The sequence below is a fragment of the Haematobia irritans genome, chromosome 2, assembly GCF_050003625.1.
Source record: "Haematobia irritans isolate KBUSLIRL chromosome 2, ASM5000362v1, whole genome shotgun sequence".
In the NCBI taxonomy this organism is placed as follows: domain Eukaryota; kingdom Metazoa; phylum Arthropoda; class Insecta; order Diptera; family Muscidae; genus Haematobia; species Haematobia irritans.
The window spans coordinates 111,331,227-111,352,073 of NC_134398.1; the positions used below are offsets into that span (position 1 = coordinate 111,331,227).

At 37.1% G+C, this 20,847-nt stretch overlaps 1 protein-coding gene across 6 annotated transcripts in view; it reads left to right on the forward strand.

Moving 5' to 3' along the window:
* Window positions 1-20,847, forward strand: part of dl (REL proto-oncogene, NF-kB subunit dorsal) — a 221,109-nt gene that overhangs the window by 139,528 nt on the left and 60,734 nt on the right. For all 6 annotated transcript variants that reach the window (XM_075295891.1, XM_075295887.1, XM_075295890.1 and 3 more), the window contains one exon: window positions 3,670-3,717. In XM_075295891.1, the coding sequence (XP_075152006.1) occupies window positions 3,670-3,717 (48 nt within the window). The remainder of the gene's footprint in view (window positions 1-3,669; window positions 3,718-20,847) is intronic.

Genomic DNA, 20,847 nt, shown 5'->3' on the forward strand with positions numbered 1-20,847 from the left:
AACGCCCATTTTATTCTATATTCTGATACAATTTCCTCAATAGGAAACGACCGCAGAGCTACTGTGGCACCGCCAGTGCATGGTTCAACCGTCTGATTTCCGGGAAAATGTGTGTCCAATAGTACCTCCACCGTCTCCTCACTGGACGTTGTCCAATTGCCCTCCGATGTTTTAATGAAACCTGGATGCTAGCACCTTCCGTAGTCTGGAAGCCTCTGACGTATTCTCAATGCTGCTACAGTAATCATTCCAAGAGTTATGCTGAGCCTTTCTCAGTTCTCGCTTGTATCCTCTCAGATTCTTCTTGTAAGCGTCCCAATTCACAGGAGCTCTGGTGGACTTTGCTTTGTTAAAGAGCTTCCTGCACGATTTCCTCATATTACCTAACTCCGTAGACCACCATGGTGGTCGATTTTTCCCCCTTGGCTTCCCTTTAGGACATGCAGCTTTCAGTGAAATGTTGAAGGCCTTAGTAATCCTCTCCACTGCCTGTTCGATAACTTGCACAGTGCTCATATTTGTCTCTGGTATTTCCGGTATCATCATATTGAACGATTCCCTATACCTATTCCAGTCAGCTTTCCTAACATTTGGCGGAAATATGGTCTTGGTAGTATGAACATCAAATTTGAAACTGATGTAGCGATGATCTGAGAAGCTGTGTTCACTTAAAACCTGCCACTCAGAAATCATTTCATTCAGTTCTTGCGAGGCCAAGGTGATGTCCAAAACCTCTTGGCTGTTTTTAGTGACAAAGGTTGGGGCATCTCCCTTGTTGCAAACTACCAGATTAGTACGCAAAATAAACTCTATTAGCGACTCTCCCCTTGCATTAGTATCACTACTTCCCCATATACTATGATGCGCATACGCATCGCATCCCATAATGAGTTTCGTCTTTGTTTTCAGTGACTCCTCAACTAAGGTCTTCACGGCACATGGAGGCATCTCCCTGTCATGTCCCATATAGACCGAAGATACCCAATATTTGCATTTGGCCATTTTTAAACTGGCAACGACAGTGACTGCATTGCACATTGAAGGAAGCAGAAACAAGTTAAGCTCGTTTTTAGCAATTATACAGGCTCGAATTACATCATTACCAGTATACTGCAATAGTTTGAACCCCGGAGTACTTAATTCACATATTTTGTTTCTATAAACATATGGTTCTTGAATAAGAACTATGTCTATGTCCCCTTTCATCAGATGAACTTTTAAGGCAGCACATGCAGCCTTAAAATTATGAAGATTTATCTGGAGGATCCGTAGGACCATCGAGATTTTCAACAACCGTCACATCAGCCGCTTCAATTGAGTCATCAAGAATGTCCTCTTCAGAGATCTCGGTGACTCTCGCTATAACCATAGGTTCAACTTTGGTGAGTTCTGAGGCAGTAGAAACCTTCTCACGCATACGGTATCTATCCATGTCTTCAACTTTGGTATCTCCCTCGACTTCGCAAGAGGACCCGCTTACTTCTGATTCAGACAGAGGCTTGTCCATTTCTGAATCCTTTAGCTGATCGTTTTTATACACCTTCATTTGGATATAATGAAAGCCATAACATACACGGCCCTGAGACTTTGCTAGATGTGGCAAAGACTGAGTGTTCAATATAAACACTGCATGCCGTCTTGGCCCATCCACTTCATCCAAACGGCCAACCTTCCAATCAGCTGTTGGAAGATCTGGATTGCATTGTTTCAGTCTATTTAAAATAGATTCAGGGTCAGGAGGGTTTGCAGGTATCCACGCATGTGCTCTTGGTCTAGCCGGTATGTCTTTCTTCTCGACTAACTCTAGAGCAGCTCCTTCCCAAACTTCACCAATTAGTATCAGAGCAGCTTTAAAACATTCTATAGACCTCTGGTCCTCAAATGCGACTAGCTTAAATCGTCCTTGATACCAACCAGCCTCTTGGTGTCGAGGATCTGGGCCGGGAAACTTTTCCAGCACCTGTGAGTAGACGCCAGACAAAGCATTCTCAATTTCCCCCCATTTTTGCTTTGGAACCATACCGTCCAATGCTCTTTTATTTATGATAGCCATCACAAGGCTGTCGTTAGCAACTGAGGCAAACGATCGCTGATCCCTTTTGGAGGATGGCAGCTCATCCGGTGATCGTTGCCTTTTTCCAGCCTCAAGAATTCCTTGAGCCCATTTTAAGGAATCGCTTTGTTTAGCCGACAACGTGCTTGGGTCGACTGATCCTAATTTCTTTAGGATAAACAAAGCATTTCTGCGTTCCTTGAATCTCTTTCGGGAGGGATTACCTCCTTTTGATGCCGTTACCTTGGAAAAGGTTCGACTTGTCAAATTGTCGCCACCTGTCGACCCGTCTGCAGGTCGACTAATTGGGCCTGACTCTTGGTCACAGTCCAAATTTATAACTTCAGTCGATACCCGTCCACTGGGCCCTGAAGTTAGCAACCCCGTGGATGACTTTGAATTTCGCTGCATAGTGGCTTAATATCCCACCACACTTGAAATTCGTAGTAGGTACTTATTACGATGATTTTATCCGCTATTAGAAAACACGTCCGTTCCGTTCGACGGTTGAATAATTATCATTTTAATATGTTAAAAATGGTCAATACAATTGATCAATTCAGCCCATATTCTAGTAAAACCTACTTTTTATATCACCGTGAAATTTCACCCATATAAATATAAATGGCCTGAAATCCATTACTTCGTTTTTCGTTGTTCGACAGGATAAGATAGGAAGTGTTTTTCAAAGTTTGTTTCGCCGGAGTCGGAGTCGAGCAAAATTTCTACGACTCCGGGTGCGACTCCGACTCCAGCAAAGTCTGCAGACTCCGACTCCAAGACTCCTACTCCGACTCCCCAGCCCTGGTTCAAAGATATGCGGCTTTAACGGAGGGATGGAAATTGACAAAATTTGTGTCCTAAATTTAATGAAAAAAATTTTGAAGTAAAGATTATAAACTTTGTTTTAATTAAAATATCATTATTTTAAAGAAATTTGTCCTTAATATTTTGTAAATTGCGCATCCTAAAATTTAGGTTGCATAATCTTTAATACCACGTAAATATTTTTTTCAGTGAAGGTAATGTCTACATTTGCAAAGCCAATGTCTGTGCCACACACAAGTTTTCTGATTTTATGCCTTTCGGAAACGGCATACGGAGAAAATCATTTTATGATTTAAACCTCCACCTGTTGTGCCCAATTTTAAGTGGTTCACAAAAACTGCAAATATGTTCTATTATTTAAACTTGAACCGTTTTCTTTGTTTGTTGCTAAATATGATTCTGGTGAATATAGTAAATGCTCACCATGGACATACTTTCGACTAATTGATATTTTTAAAAGCTATTAAAATCAACTTTTGATAAATAGTGACCAAAATCAACATGTCTCAAAAGGAGACTGTTATATGGTTCTTATGCTGACAAAGAACTAAAAAGCCGAAAGACGCGATCGCAGAAGTCGATTTCTTCATATTTGGGAAATGTCGATAAGACAAGTTTTTGATTCTCATTTCAATCCCTAGTTTGACACGCTATTACCATAGTTGTACTAAGATTACCTTTTTCATATTCTTTTTGCTTTGATATTGAGCCTTTTAGTTCAAATTTACTATATTTTTATCATTAAAAATTTATAGAATATTTTCCTATTTTTTTTTTTTTTTTTGCAGATACAAGTTTTCAACAAAACAGTGGTCAACAGGATAGTGCAATTTTAAGTAAGTATTTCAAAAATTGAAGTGTATGAAACAAACATGGATGCTAGAGGTGTAAACGTTAGTGATATTTCTATCACACATACCCAGAATTAGATTCACATTAGGGGATCCCGTTCCCGGGAATTCGCTATTTTTTCGCTGCCGCTTTCCCGGGAAATTTTCTTTGCAGTATTTTATATAAAATGGAAGGATAAATACTACAAAAACAATATTTTTAGTACCATTGGGTAAATCATAATTCTCATTACACTTTCAAAATCTACTTTAGCTATTTTCAACTGTCATTTTCATTGTAAATAAGTGACTTCAAATCTATTTTGAGTCTCATGTATATGGGGCATAATTTAGCGTATGTACGAGTAGATAAGAATATATAAAAAAAAATTAATTGTTTTTGGTATTTTTGTTTAGAAAAATAAACTATGAAATGATATAATTTAAGTAATCATTTTCAATTACTTTTGCGTTCTCCTATTTGAATATGGTACCAAGTAGTAATAGTTGCCTGGTCCGACATATATAGTCGTGGGTTCTAGCCCAGGATATAACGGCCTCCCAATTGGTTAAAACAAGGTTGCTCTTCCTAATTGTTTATCGTCATATTTCGGTAAACCGACATTCCAATAGACTGGTGGACTAAGTAAACCTTTATAAACAATGGATCATTTTACCTAATATAACCTTTTGCAACTTTTATAATATCAAAATAATTTCTTAATTATTGCAAGGATGCGTTTATGAAATATGAAAATGACAACTTTTTATTATGATAGTTACTTTAATTTCAAATATAGAAAGTGTATTCCTTCTGGGAATATTGACCGAACATGAGCATATAGTGACTCTGTTTTAAGGTTTTTTTTATGGTGGTGACATCGGAATAAGTTTCTTTCATTTCCATACAATTTTTAATGTTGCAAACAAATCCCACTATATTGGAAGATACTGTCCATTGTGACCACTGTAAAAGCTTTTTGTATTTTGTTATTACAAAATACAAAAAGCTTTTTTCATGACGAGCCCGTGTTAATTTTCATCGTTTCTGCGCCAATGTTGCACCACTTCCGGAACCAAAAAGAATATTTTCTCAACCTTTTGTCGTCGCTTTTTTGCTGGGTTCTTAAAATCGTGATTAACATCTTAGAACCATTAGTGTGACTAAAATTGGAAGCGCAATTCAACTCGTGAGTGAACTTTGGTTTGTGAACATGTTTTAACGAAAAAATGGTACTCACGCACATTTTATGCTCACGTACGTCACTTTTTGCTATTAAAACACTTTTCTAAAACAGCAGTTGTTGTCTGCCGAAAAAGGGAAAGCAGTCAACTTAGTTGTTTTAACAAACATCTGTGCGGAGAATTTCTGACCAATCAGCTTATCCTCATTCCTTCTTCTATCTGTCTATCTATCACTGAATAGTTACACAATTGTGACTTTTCTAGACATCGAAGCTCGATATTAAATGGTTTCACAACTATGAATGTTGATCAAGGAATATTTAGGCTGTTAGACCAACTTCTAACGACGAGACGTATTTCAGCCACACAGGGCAAGCAAATATACAAAGCTATGTGAACAGAGGCACTCCCCAAGGAGGAGTTTTATCACCTCTTCTTTTGAATGTTGCAATAAAAACCTTCTGGTTTCCCAAAATAAAGAAAGGATAAAGGGGTTTCACACGTAGATGATGTGGCTCTAGCAGTCGGGGGAAAATTCCCATCCACAATTAGAGATATTATACAAGGAGCCCCCCGGACTGAAACAAGAGCGAGAAAAGCCTCGGTAGTTTTGTACTCGTGCCAAAAGGCAATAGGAAAAAAGTGGGTACTAAAGCCGAAATTGTGCATTGCACGGCAGTGGTTAAATCTATAATGCTATATGGTGTTGTAGTCAGCCGACAAGTATATTATACCTATAGCGGGAAAAGCCTCTCACTCGAGTGCGAAGGATTTCCGACCAACCAAATTATCCTCATTCCTACTTAAGACCCTGGAGAGGATGATAGACATGTATCTTAGAACTAGCGTGGATTCAAGTTTGCTCTCGAAACGACAGCATGCATACTCGAAGGGCAGGTCTACTGAGACCGCATTGCATGAACTAGTCAGCTTTATTGAAAGCTCGCTATCTGTCAAAGAATACACAATCGTGGCGTTTCTAGACATCGAAGGGGCGTTCAATAACGTCCATCCCAGCTCAATATTAAATGGACTGACAACTCTGAATGTTGATTCAGGTATACTTAGGCTGTTAGACGAACTTTTAATAAAGAGACGTATTTCAGCCACACTAGGACAAGTAAACATACAAAGGTATGTGAACAGAGGCACTCCCCAAGGAGGAGTTCTATCACCTCTTCTTTGGAATGTTGCTATAAACAACCTTCTGGTTTCCCTAGAAAAAGAAAGGATAAAAGTAGTGGCATACGCAGATGATGTGGCGCTACAGAGAGCTCTCCGTATGACTGAGAAATGGGCGAAAGATAACGGCCTTGGGGTAAATCCAGCAAAGACAGAACTAGTCATGTACTGCAAAGGTCGCAAAACTCCCACGGTTAGGCCCATTTCCTTAGGGGGTATTGAAATTCCCTTTGGTGAGTGTGCAAAATACCTTGGCGTTATTTTGGACAGGAAGCTGAATTTTAGGCTTAATATTGAAGAAAGGGTGAGAAAAGTCACGGTAGGTTAGGTTAGGTTAGGTTATGTGTCAGCCCGATGTATTAGGCTCACTTAGACTATTCAGTCCATTGTGATACCACAGTGGTGAACTTCTCTCTTATCACTGAGTGCTGCCCGATTCCATGTTAAGCTCAATGACAAAGGACCTCCTTTTTATAGCCGAGTCCGAACGGCGTTCCACATTCCAGTGAAACCACTTAGAGAAGCTTTGAAATCCTCAGAAATGTCACCAGCATTACTGAGGTGGGATAATCCACCGCTGAAAAACTTTTTGGTGTTCGGTCGTAGCAGGAATCGAACCCACGACCTTGTGTATGCAAGGCGGGCGTGCTAACCATTGCACCACGGTGGCTCTATACTCGAGCAGAAAGGCAATAGGGAAAAAGTGGGGACTAAAACCAAAAATTGTGCATTGGCTATATACGGCAGTAGTTAGACCTATAATGCTATATGGTGTTATAGTCTGGTGGCCGGCACTTCAGAAACCGACTTGTTTAGATAAAGTTCAGCGTATGGCGAGCTTATGTATCTCAGGTGCATTCAGCAAGACAGGAACAAACTCCCTTAATGTCATGCTGCATTTATTGCCTTTAGACATTTTGGCCAAACAGTCAGCAGCAACAACGGCTGTGCGGTTGCGAGAGCTATCGCTGTGGTCGGAAAAATGTACGGTCACAGTTCGGTCCTCAAAGTAATGCCAGATGTGCCTACCGTAGTGGATTACACCCTGGCAAAACCACTTTTCGACAAAAAGTTTGAAACTCTAATTCCCAACAGTGAGGCGTGGTGTACACAGACCCCGGGGAATCAAAGATATATAGATTTCTATACTGATGGCTCCAAATTGAATGGACAAGTGGGGTTTGGAGTATATTCTAAAGATCTGGAAATTCGAATAGCGAAAAGATTACCTAATCACTGTAGTGTTTTCAGGCTGAAATATTGGCAATAAGAGATGTGGTGAATTGGCTGAGAAGTAATTCCAACAAATATTGGCATTAATATATACTCAGACAGTCAACCTGCAATAAAATCCTTTCATGACCCTCGTAGCGATTTTTAGCATTTTCATTTTCGACATGTGTCTATTGAAATATGGACAAAACGGCTTTATATCTAACCCTTGCTGCCAGAATAAGGTTTTTCACATAGTTCGAAGCTGAAATCAAACATTAACATTGATTCCTGCCATTATGCACTGAAAAAATCGCATGCCCTGTTTCAAAGATTTTGTCTTTACTTGAACAATTTTGGTGTTGATTCCGAGCCAAAGAAGCGCCAGAATACAAGTAAGGATACTTTTAAGACACAATTCTCTTTAAATTTGGGATATGTGTACTTGCTTCTAGGAAGCAAATTTTAATTTTGCAGCTTTTTTTCTTCATGTGCTTTCAAAGTCCTTTAAAAATGAGTTAACGACCCTTTATTTTCCAAATTCAGACTCGACTTTCAGTAGAAATTATGTTGGAAAACATGTTCTATTTTTTGCTTTGTAGTCGTTGTATTAACGAATATTATTCGTTGTATGAATAAAATTTATTCATTGTATGGATGCAGCTCATACGTTGTATGAATGAAAATCATTCATTGTATAAACCCAGTTTTTTCATTGTATGAATGAAAGGCGAACGTTGTATAAATGAATACAAACGTTATATTAATGAAACCTAACCAATTATTGCATTTGAGTGTAGTCATTGGTAGTGTATTATTTTTTATTAAGATCTTTGAAATACGATTTATATACACTAGGAAATAATATTTATTGATAAATTAAGTAATTTGATAATCATATATTGTGACTTCCACTTAAGAAAAAATCCTCTTATTTTTAAGACCAAAAAATGATAATCGTATCACCGTGTCCATTTATCCAATTTTTTGCCAACGAAACATTTTCATTGATATAACGAAACATTTTCATTAATACAATGAAAATATTCGTTAATAGTAAAATTACGTTGATTGACAGAATATTCATTATAATATATTAACGAATTTGTTTCATTGACTGACTTTTAACGACACATTTCGTTAATATAACGAAACTTTTTCTATTAGTGCAAGGTTCATTACGGTAATTGCTCCGCCTTCTTCATCTGAAAGTTCACTTCCTCGGGGCATTTTCACTAAAGATTACAAATTTACACTAAACTTCTTGCGAATATACAAAAAATACAAATTTAACTCACCCTTTATTATTCACAACGAAACTGTAATGACGCAAACATGTGCTTATTGCCATGCTTACATGTGTATGTACAAATTACATAGACGCTACAGACGTATTAGAGAGAGTATGGAGAGACGTCCTTTTATATACTCGCAAACTCGAATCTAAAATTTCATTTATAAAACGAATGTGATCGTTAATATAACGATATGGATCGTTAAAAAATAAATTTAAAATTGGTATCTTTCGTCCTATTAATGAAATATCTTCGTTAATAGTACGAATGGGACTTTGAGCATTTCTGTCTCTCTATACTCTCTCTAATACGTCTCTCCATACTCTCCATACTCTCTCTAAATGTCTGTGGCATCTATGCAATGTGTACATACACATGTATACCAGGGATGGAAAATGCAGTACTATAGTACTTTTTTCAATACTTTTTCACCCCGGTCAGTACCGTAGTACCCCCGCGAAGGATTTAGTACCTTTTGTGTAGACATTTTTGAGTCGATATCAGATTTATGGTACAATAGCTTTGACAAAATATTTTAATATTTTGAGAAAGTCTTTATCAACCTTATTTGCTAATAGCCTTTTACAAATATGGCAAAACAGACATGTTCATGTGGGAAGAAAATCTCGATTTTGTAAAAGACATAGTCAAAAACAGGATTTTATTGAACTTCAAGAATGTTTTAGTCGAAAAAAGAATGCGATTCTATATTATCGATATTTTATTTCGGTAGAAAATGTTGTCAAAATTTTATTTCTATATAGAATTTTTGCAAAATTTTATTTTTATAGAAAATGTTGTCAAAATTTTATTTCAATTGAAAATTTTGTAAAAATTTTATTTCTACAGGAAATTTTTGCAAAATTTTATTTCTATAGAAAAAATTTTGCAAATTTTTTTTCTGTAGAAGTTTTTTGCAAAGTTTTATTTCTATAGAAAATGTTTGCAAAATTTTATTTATATAGAAAATTTTGTCAAAATTTTATTTTATTTAAAATTCAGTCTCTTGACAATAATCTTCCAGTGAAATTTTTGTTGAAATTTAGTAAAAAGTACCTTTCCGCTCAAAAAATACCTTTTTTGTACTTTCTTAAAAATTGTATTTTCCATCCCTGATGTATACATGACAATAAGCACATGTTTCCGTGTGCATCTTGAAACGGTTCAACAGGTTCAACTTAAAAATTGTCTGATGGGCAAACCTTCATTTGGTCGTTTATATTGTTACGTTTTTATATTGAGGCGTGTTTAATAACCCGATAATTAAAACACAGTCCTTTTCAAATAACGACAATCTACAATTTATTAGTTCAACTGATGGCTTCACTTATTTGCTCTACGATGTGTACTGTATAAACTTTAGCTTACGACTGACTTGACTGCTCCCTCCGCCAGGGGCTTATATACCGTGATTTGACGATTTCGAAAATTCTGGATAGTCTGGCCTACAACCATCTAGAACTATCTTGTTACAATTTATCTAACACCATATATTCAACTGGTTATCTTCATTGCCTAGAGCCATCTGGAATATTCTATCGGCGTTATTTTTGATATGGCACACATACTTTTAGGCTTTTGCTAATAATCTAGTGCATTCTACTAGATTAGGTAGATGTCGTGCAGTCATAAAACAAAAGGCATTACTTTTACAATGAACGATTGGAAACACAAAAGATGTTTAAGAAAGTACTAGAAAATAAAGAAATGACTCTAACAAGTTATGACGTAATTTTATCGTTACAATTTGAAATTTAAATTAACGTAAACTAATTTAAATAAACTTAAATCTAGAAATATCACATTCGTAGCACTGCCTCCCGCTTAAGCCTGTTCGTCCCGAATAGGCACAGAACCCGTTCCGTATGGAGCCAAACGTTCCAGGTGAACGACTTTCATCTTTGACCTTGGGCTGTCGTCTTTTTGAATGCGGTATACAACATCATTGATCTTCTTGATGACTTTATATGGGCCTTCCCACTGTGTTTGTAGTTTAGGACATAATCCTTTCTTTCGTTGCGGGTTGAATAGCAGAACCAGTTGTCCTTCACTAAAGCCCTCAGTGTTTGCTGCACGATCATATCTCGCCTTCATTCTGTTGCTAACCATTTTTATTTTGTTTCGCACTGATTCGTGAACTTTACCAAATGTGTTTGGTATGTCGTTACTGGTTTCTTCCATGGCGAGCTCATTGGGTGTAGCGCCAAATATCAAATCTCCGGGCAACTTCAATTCCGTTCCGAATAGGACCTTGGCCGGTGTTCGTGACGTAGAATCATGTATGGCTGATCTATACGACAGCAAAAACTTTGGTATATGATCGTCCCAGTCTCGTTGGCCGTTATCCACCACCTTTCGAAGATGTTCTTCCAGAGTGCGATTAAACCTTTCTACCATGCCATCAGACTGCGGATGCAATGGCGTAGTCCTTGTTTTCTTGATACCAAGGGAGTCACACATCTCTTTGAATATGGCCGATTCAAAATTTCTTCCTTGGTCTGAGTGTATCTCGGTCGGCACACCGTAGCGACATATCCAGTTCTTGTCGACTACATCTACAATCGTCTTCGCCTCTTGGTTAGGAATGGCATAAACTTCTGGCCACTTGCTGAAGTAGTCCATGACCACAAGGACATATCGATTTCCAGAATCACTTACTGGGAAAGGCCCTGCAACGTCCATTGCTATTCTTTCAAAAGGCGCTCCTGGCCTATACTCTTGCATAAGACCTCTTCTTTTTCGTCTTGGCCCTTTCGCCTTTATGCACTTCTCACAATTTGCCACCCATTCAGCAATTGATTTCTGGCATCCAACCCAGTAGAATCGTTGCTTCACTTTCTCGGCTGTTTTGGTTATTCCTAAGTGACCTCCACTAGGTCCATTGTGGAATTCCGTCAAAACATCCTTTACCTTGGAATCTGGCACGATTATCAAGTTGCGGCTATTCTTGCCATCTTCACTTTCCCACTTACGTTGTAGGGTTCCGTTGACCAGACATAGACTGTCCCATTGAGCCCAGTATGATTTCATAAGTGGGCTTTCGGCTGCGATGTCTTTCTTACTGGGTTTTTTATCTTCTTCTTTCGCCGAAATAATTTTGCTCAAAATTAGATCTTTACGCTGTTCTGCTGGCCAGTCCACTCCTGATTCGACGTGCAACAGCCTGATATCCACGATTTCTTCCTTATGTTCAGCTTTCGAGCAGTGTTTGCACTCGACATTACAAGGTCGACGTGACAAGGCGTCCGCGTTGCCGTGTTTGCCACCTTTTCTATGTTCGATGGTGAAATCATAGCTTTGGAGTCTTTCTATCCAACGTGCCAGCTGAGCTTCCGGATTCTTGAATTGAAGCAACCATCGTAGAGCTGAATGGTCAGTTCTTAGCAAGAAATTCTGTCCATACAAGTATTTGTGGTAATGCTTCACGCTTTCTATGACAGCAAGCAGCTCTCTTCTTGTTACGCAATAGTTCTTCTCGGGCTTGGATAACGTTCGGCTAAAATATCCGATGACCTTTTCTTTACCTTCAATCTGTTGAGATAGTACACCACCAATTCCGTACGCACTAGCATCTGTATCCAAAACAAATTTTTCGCCAGGAATTGGATACGCCAGAACAGGAGTTGAACATAAAAGTTCTTTTAGATGATGAAATGACTGTTCCTGTTCTTCACTCCACTGGAACTTCGTACCTTTTTGCGTTAATTTATGGAGGCTTGCGGCGATGCTGGCGAAGTTTGGTACGAAACGCCTGTAGTATGTGCATAAACCAAGGAAGCTGCGCAACTCGTGGAGATTCCGTGGACGTGGCCAATCTTTTACTGCTTGAATTTTGTCTTCATCGGTGGATATGCCCTCTGCTGTAACATGATGACCCAGGTACTTAACTTCTCGCTGGAAAAGCGAGCACTTCTTGGCGTTAAGTCGTAAGCCAGCGGCTGACAATTGCTGGATAACGTCTTTCAAGTTCTTAAGGTGCTCGTCAAATGTTTTGCCCATCACTATGATATCGTCGAGGTATATCAAGCAGGACTTCCAATGCAACCCCTTTAGCACCCGCTCCATCAATCGCTCGAACGTAGCCGGAGCATTGCAGAGCCCGAATGGCATTACATTGAATTGCCAAAGACCGCCATTAACGCCAAAAGCTGTCTTTTCTTTGTCTTTCTCGGCGATCTCTACTTGCCAATATCCACTCTGCAAATCAAGCGTGGAAAACCATGTTGTTCCGGCTAGTGTGTCCAACGTGTCATCAATGCGTGGAAGCGGATAACTGTCCTTTTTGGTAACATCATTCAATTTTCTGTAGTCCACGCAAAATCGGGTACTTCCATCTTTCTTTTTGACCAGCACAACTGGCGAGCACCAAGGACTTGATGATGGTTCAATCACACCACTTTCCGCCATTTCCTTAACGAGCTTTCGAACCTCATCTCGTTTTGCTAGAGGGACACTTCGTGGTGCCTGTTTTATGGGTCTTTCTTCTGTGGTATTTATTTCATGCTTCACCACAGATGTTCTCCCTTGATTTTTCTTCTCAATGGCAAAGGCGGAGGCATTTTTCCATAACAATTTCTTGGCTTTATTTTTCTCGGACGGTGATAAATGACGTGTCCAAGTTTCGACATAACCTTCCAGATGTTTCATCACTTCATTATGCTTCTTTGGAGATTTGCTTTCCAAGTTGACTATTGCTTCGGCAGGAGTACATTTGCCAATGTCCGAAAATTTTCCAATTTGCTCTTGATGGTCAGATAAATTCAAAACTCGAACTGGTATAAGCCCCTCTTCATTTGTTGTTACCAGGGCATTTGCTATCAAGATGTTATTGTTTTTATTTTCTGCTGGTTCAACAACCCACAATTTGCCGACTTCACAATCTCCATTCATAGAAACCCATATAATTGTTTCGGCATTTGGTGGTATTGACTCTGGCTGGCTCATTGTCAAATATCTGACAGGCGTATTCTCACTGTAGCCCACGTTTACCGGTATTTCGATATCGCACCAGGTCATTACACGACGCTTCAAATCCAAGTTGAGACCAAAAGCAATCATAAAATCCGCTCCAATTATAACTTCGTCCACTATATCGGCCACAATGAATTCATAATTAACGGATTTGTTTGCAATGGTTAACTTTACAGGAACCTTTCCATATACAGTTGCGGGTTCACCTGTAGCCGTGCGTAGTTTGACTCCAATTAGTGGTGTAACTTTTCCTCTTACTAAATCGGATCTAATAATAGATTTCGATGCACCAGTATCCAACGTCAAAGTTCGCTTGTATCCATTAATACCACCCGCAATAGTCAAATTGTTATTTTTCTGTTGAACTATTGCTATAGAGATTGTGGGGCCATCACATGTGGGAGCCAGCTCTTGCCCCGCTGAACTAGCTCGATTTAGTTTAAATGTGAATCACTGGACTGTGGGTTCACCCACATATGGCTATTGTTTGGCGGTGAAGGCGATTTCGATCTTGATCGCTTACGACGTGCTTTACATTCACGAGCAACATGTCCAGGCTTATCACAGTTATAGCACTTTATTCTGGATTTAGTTGTCTCCTGCTTCATTTCTTGCATTGCCTGCTTAACTGCTTCTTTCACTGAGTCAATCACGGAATTTGATTCATCTTGCTCGGTCTCCACTCTGCGTACCTTGTGAATTTGAGGTCGTGCCAACAATCTCGCAGTTTCTTGTGCAAGTGCAAATGTTACTGTTTCTGCGAATGTAGCCTTTTGTGACGCATATGTCGCGCATTTTATATCAGGGTCTCTAATTCCATTCACAAAGGTCTCGATCTTGATGCGGTCCACAAGTGGATGACTTTCTCCTGGATATGTCAAAAGCACCAACCGCTCAACCTCTGTTGCAAAGTCTTGTAGAGTCTCATTTGACTTCTGGACTCTTCCTCTTAATTCCATTCTGAAGATGTCTTGCTTATGTTCTCCGCCGTACTTACGTTGAAGTGCCGCTATTACGTCATTATAATTATTTCTAGAGGCAGCGGGAATGCTTTGTATCACATCAGCGGCGTTGCCCTTTAATGCCAATAGAAGTTCAATTGCTTTGTCATTGTCGTTCCATAAATTTCTAGAAGCAACCATTTCAAATTGGAATTTGAATACATCAAATGAAGTTGAGCCATCGAAAACAGGAGGTTTGGTTTTCGAGCCCTCGATAACGCGCACTGGTCCACCTTTAATTTCCAGCTCTGACATTTTTCTTTCAATGTGTAGAAACTTCTCATCATGAACCATAATTTTCTCATCCACAGAAATAATCTTCTTATCCAGCTCCCCAATTTGGCTTTCGATATGGTCCACACGTTTTTCCATGCCTTCAGCAATTTGTTGAAGATTCTCATTTAGAATTCTAGAATTTTCGTCCATCTTTTTTGAATTTTCGTCGAATTTTTCTTCCAATTTTCTAGAATTCTCTTGCAGTTTTAGAGAATTTTCTTCCATCATTTTTCTAGAATTCTCTTGCATTTTTAGAGAATTTTCTTCCATCATTTTTCTAGAATTCTCTTGCATTTTTAGAGAATTTTCTTCCATCATTTTTCTAGAATTCTCTTGCATTTTTAGAGAATTTTCTTCCATCATTTTGCTCAAAATATTGACCATCGATGTGTAATCAACAACATTAGAAGCTACAGATGGAGTTTCCAAGGCGCTGGCCACTACTGATTCGTCAAGATCATCCTTATAATCGAACTCATGTGTTTCGATATCAATACTGCGCCGCTCGAACTCTTCCAGTAGTCGCTTTTGTAATTGGGCCTTGTTTCCTGTAGTCGGCTGCTCCATTTTGCTCAATTCCTTCTTCAAGTCTTCCACTCGAAGCTGATTAAACTTCATTGTAGATTTTTTTTTTTCCGTTATTTCACTTCCGACACCAATTGTTACGTTTTTATATTGAGGCGTGTTTAATAACCCGATAATTAAAACACAGTCCTTTTCAAATAACGACAATCTACAATTTATTAGTTCAACTGATGGCTTCACTTATTTGCTCTACGATGTGTACTGTATAAACTTTAGCTTACGACTGACTTGACTGCTCCCTCCGCCAGGGGCTTATATACCGTGATTTGACGATTTCGAAAATTCTGGATAGTCTGGCCTACAACCATCTAGAACTATCTTGTTACAATTTATCTAACACCATATATTCAACTGGTTATCTTCATTGCCTAGAGCCATCTGGAATATTCTATCGGCGTTATTTTTGATATGGCACACATACTTTTAGGCTTTTGCTAATAATCTAGTGCATTCTACTAGATTAGGTAGATGTCGTGCAGTCATAAAACAAAAGGCATTACTTTTACAATGAACGATTGGAAACACAAAAGATGTTTAAGAAAGTACTAGAAAATAAAGAAATGACTCTAACAAGTTATGACGTAATTTTATCGTTACAATTTGAAATTTAAATTAACGTAAACTAATTTAAATAAACTTAAATCTAGAAATATCACATTCGTAGCAATATTATACAACATTATACAACGGTTTTCTCGCTGAAGAGTACACAAGCTCATTGGAGCTTCTTTGTGAATTATAAACATAGATCGTGGGTGAGTTAATTTTTTTATATTCGCAAGAAATTTGGTGTAAATTTTGGGAAGTGAACTTTCCCAATAAACACAAACGTTTGAAAAATGCTAAATTTCAATAATTTTTCAAACATTTTTTCAAAGGATTAGGGTAATATTCAAGTTGAGAAATTGTTGAGAAAATCGCGTTCTCAACAAAAAACAGACATTACCCTCAACAATGAAATTCAACACATTAGCAATAATATCTCAAGTGTTATTCTCAAATTGAAATGCATCGCTACTCAATAATTTGTCAAACAATTTTCGATGCGAGTCAAATTAAAATTTAACATCGTTGCAAATACTTTTCAACCTAAATTTGTATGAATGGTATCCCCACTTCAAATTGAAAGTCAAAGCCAAAATTCTATGAATTTTGTATAATTTATTCATTTTCATCAAAATAAAATATATAATAATACACTACACTACATAATACACTACAATACCAATTGATAAATAATAATCTTATTAAACATATCAACATATAAGAAAAAAAAGCAAACAACAAAACTTTAAATATCTTAAACATTATTAGCAAACACTTTTGCATTGATAATTCTTTTTCCTTCCTGTTGGTGTCATAAAACAGCATTAAAATTTATTAACATGCGGCCAATTTGAAATTAGGAACGTACTGGACCGCGTGTTAGAATTGATTTCCAGCAGAAGGAATTCACAAAATATCCATTTTAAACTGATAATAGCATATGAATTAAACTGACGATATGCTGCACATTTTCATCCAGAAGTTTTTTGATTTCAACAATTTGTTGTTTTTAACAATTTTAATTGGTTGCACTTGTAATGTTTCTGGAAACTTTTTATTGTCGATAAGTCACTCATTTTTCATTGGTCAGCTTCTTAATGTTTGCAAGAATGTAGCATCCAAAGATTTTAGTTTTCTTCAAAATAAAATATATAATAATACACTACACTACATAATACACTACAATACCAATTGATAAATAATAATCTTATTAAACATATCAACAAATAAGAACAAAATAAAAACAAACAACAAAACTTTAAATATCTTAAACACTTTTGCATTGAAATTCGTTTTCCTTCCTTTTGGTGTCATAAAACAGCATTAAAATTTATTAACATGCGGGTAATTTGAAATTAGGAACGTACTGACCGCGTGTTAGAATTGATTTCCAGCAGAACGAATTCACAAAATATCCATTTTAAACTGATAATAGCATATGAATTAAACTGACGATGTGATGCACATTTTCATCCAGAAGTTCTTGATTTCAACAATTTGTTGTTTTTAACAATTTTAATTGATTGCACTTGTAATGTTTCCTGAAAATTTTTCTTGTCGGTATGTTTGCAAGAATGTAACATCCAAAGATTTTAGTTTTCTGCAAAGAGATTTACATTTAGTTACTTCCCTAAAGTGTTGATTTAATTTTTCATATTGACGTACTAATTATTATAAACTATTTGAAGCAGTTCCAGTTAATTGTCCACCATTTTTTCATCGGTCAGCTTTTTAATGTTTTCAAGAACGTAGAATCAATAATTTTAGTTTTCTGCAAAGAGATATACATTTAGTGACTTCCTTAAAGTTTTATTTCATTTTTTATTTTCACTTACCTATTTTTATAAACTATTATTTGGTTATTTGTCTAAAATTTTCTATTTTTTTATTTCTTGCAATTGACCACGAACTTCGTTGCACAAATAAGTATTGAAAACCACATGGTTTTTTCGTTGCATTTTAGGGTAGTGTTTTGTCAAAGTTTTCTCATATTATCTTCAACACCTTTTCAAAGATTTCGTCAACATTTTGGCAAATTGGAAGTAATTCGCAAACAATTTGAAGATGTATTGAAGATGAGCTATTTCAAGTCAAGTTGAATTTATGTTGAAAATTATATTTACCCTCAAACTGAAAAGTTGTTGCATTTGAAAAACGCTCATCCTGTGTTTATTGGGTTCATATGAAAACCTGTAGCAATTACCGGAATTAACCTCAGTGGCAAAGAAATTGGAGAAATTGTATTATTTCCTACTGTATATAAATTATATTTCTAAGATCTTAACAAAAAATAATAACAGGTTGGCTGATAAGTCTCCGGTCTAAAAAAGAAAAACACATTTTTTTTGTCAACATTTTTTATTATTCAACATAGTTCCCTTCAAGAGCGATACAACGATTATAACGACCTTCCAATTTATTGATACCATTTTAGTAGTACTCCTTCGGTTTTGCCTCAAAATAGGCCTCAGCTTCGGCGATCACCTCTTCATTGCAGCCAAATTTTTTCCCTGCGAGCATCATTTTTAGGTCTCAGAACAAGAAAAAGTCGCTGGGGGCCAGATCTGGAGAATACGGTGGGTGGGGAAGCAATTCGAAGCCCAATTCATGAATTTTTTCCATCGTTCTCAATGACTTGTGGCACGGTGCGTTGTCTTTTTTCTTCTTCATATGGGGCCGTTTTGCTGCGATTTCGACCTTCAAACACTCCAATAACGCCATATAATAGTCACTGATCGATCGATCGATAAAAATTATTCCATGCGCATCCCAAAAAAACAGAGGCCATTACTTTGCCAGCGGACTTTTGAGTCTTTCCACGCTTCGGAAACAGTTCACTGGTCGCTGTCCACTCAGCCGACTGTTGATTGGACTCAGGAGTGTAGTGATGGAGCCATGTTTCATCCATTGTCACATATCGACGGAAAAACTCGGGTTTATTACGAGTTAACAGCTGCAAACACTGCACAGAATCATCAACACGTTGTTGTTTTTGGTCAAATGTGAGCTCGCGCGGCACCCATTTTGCACAGAGCTTCCGCATATCCAAATATTGATGAAGGATATGACCAACATGCTCCTTTGATATCTTTAAGTCCTCTGCTATCTCGATCAACTTCATTTTACGGTCATTCAAAATCATTTTGTGGATTTTTTTGATATTTTCGTCGGTAACCACCTCTTTCGGGCGTCCACTACGTTCACCGTCCTCCGTGCTCATTTCACCACGCTTGAATTTTGCATACCAATCGATTATTGCTGATTTCCCTGGGGCAGAGTCCAGAAACTCATTATCAAGCCAAGTTTTTGCTTCCACCATATTTTTTCCCTTCAGAAAACAGTATTTTATCAAAACACGAAATTCCTTTTTTCCATTTTTTCACCACTGGTAGAAAAAGTTTCGTTATATTAATAAAATGTGTCATTAAAATTGAGCCAATGAAACAAATTCATTGATATAACGAAATTTTTCGTTATTATAACGAATTTTCTGTTAGTCAACGAAACGTTTCGTACTATTAAGGAATGTTAAATGTTTCGTTATATCAATGAACAATTTTCGTTGGCTCAATTTTAATGAAATTTTCTTTGTGTGACAATAACAAAAGTTGCTTCACAAAAGACGCTCTATCTCACAAACTAATTGACTTACAGACGTCAAATTTTGACACGAATCATTTGAAGGTTGGTACTATATAAAAATAATATGCATTTAATACTAGCGATGCCATCTATGTGTCAGACCGGGGACTTATCAGCCAACCTGTTACACTACTAATGACTACACTCAAATACATTAATGGGTTGGGTTTCATTAATATAACGTTTGTATTCATTGATAAAACGTTCGTCTTTCATCCATTCAATGAATAAGTTTCATTCATACAACGAATAATTTCCGTTAATACAACGAAAAGGCTATGTTATAGCAACGTAATTATTAGTTAATAAAATACCTTTGAAGTCCCAAAAACCGTTGACATAACCTTACCAGCAGATTGAATTGTTTTTGGGGCACTTCTTTGGGGCACTTCCTCCAGCTTCAGACCATTGTTTAGATTGTTCTTTTGTCTCTGGAGTATAGTGGTGGATCCGTGTCTCACCAACAGTTATGAAAATCCATTTTATTTCGCTTAAAACGATCCAAACAAGCTTGAGAAATGTTCATTCTTATGCGTTTTTGATCGACTGTTAACAAATGCGGCACCCATCTTGCAGAAAGCTTTTTCATCTGTAGTTCTTCCTGCAAAATTAAATGGACTCGATCATTTGAGATACCCATGATATTAGCAATTTCACGCACTTTTATTCGTCGATCATTTAATACCATATCATGCACTTTGGCTACAATTTCTGTTGCTGTTGCTGTTTTTGGTCCACTACGTGGTTCATCTTCAATGCTTGTACGACCACGTTTAAATTCAGCAACCCAATTTTATACTGTTGCATATGAAGGAGAACTTTCACCTAACACATTATCATTATGAATTTCTTGTCCAGATAAACCTTTTTTATGTAAATATTTAATGACAGCACGCATTTCTAATTTTAAATTTTCCACATCGTTTTAGAGATATTGTCATTTGGATCACAAAATTAAAAATTTTATATGCGTTATGAGTTTGCTACCGCAACCATAAACATGAAATAATCTGTTTTTATTACTTAATTTTTTTTTTAATTCTTAGAATCATAAACAACTAACTTATTACATACAAACACTTACACATTATAAAATGTTATTTTTGTATGGAAATCGCGATTTATATCAATTCAGTAAATCGTAAACAAAATCAAAAGTTGTGCACGGATTGTGATGAAATAAAGCTAATTTTATTCGAAATATATTTAACTAACTTTTTCTGGACCAAAAAAAAAATTTT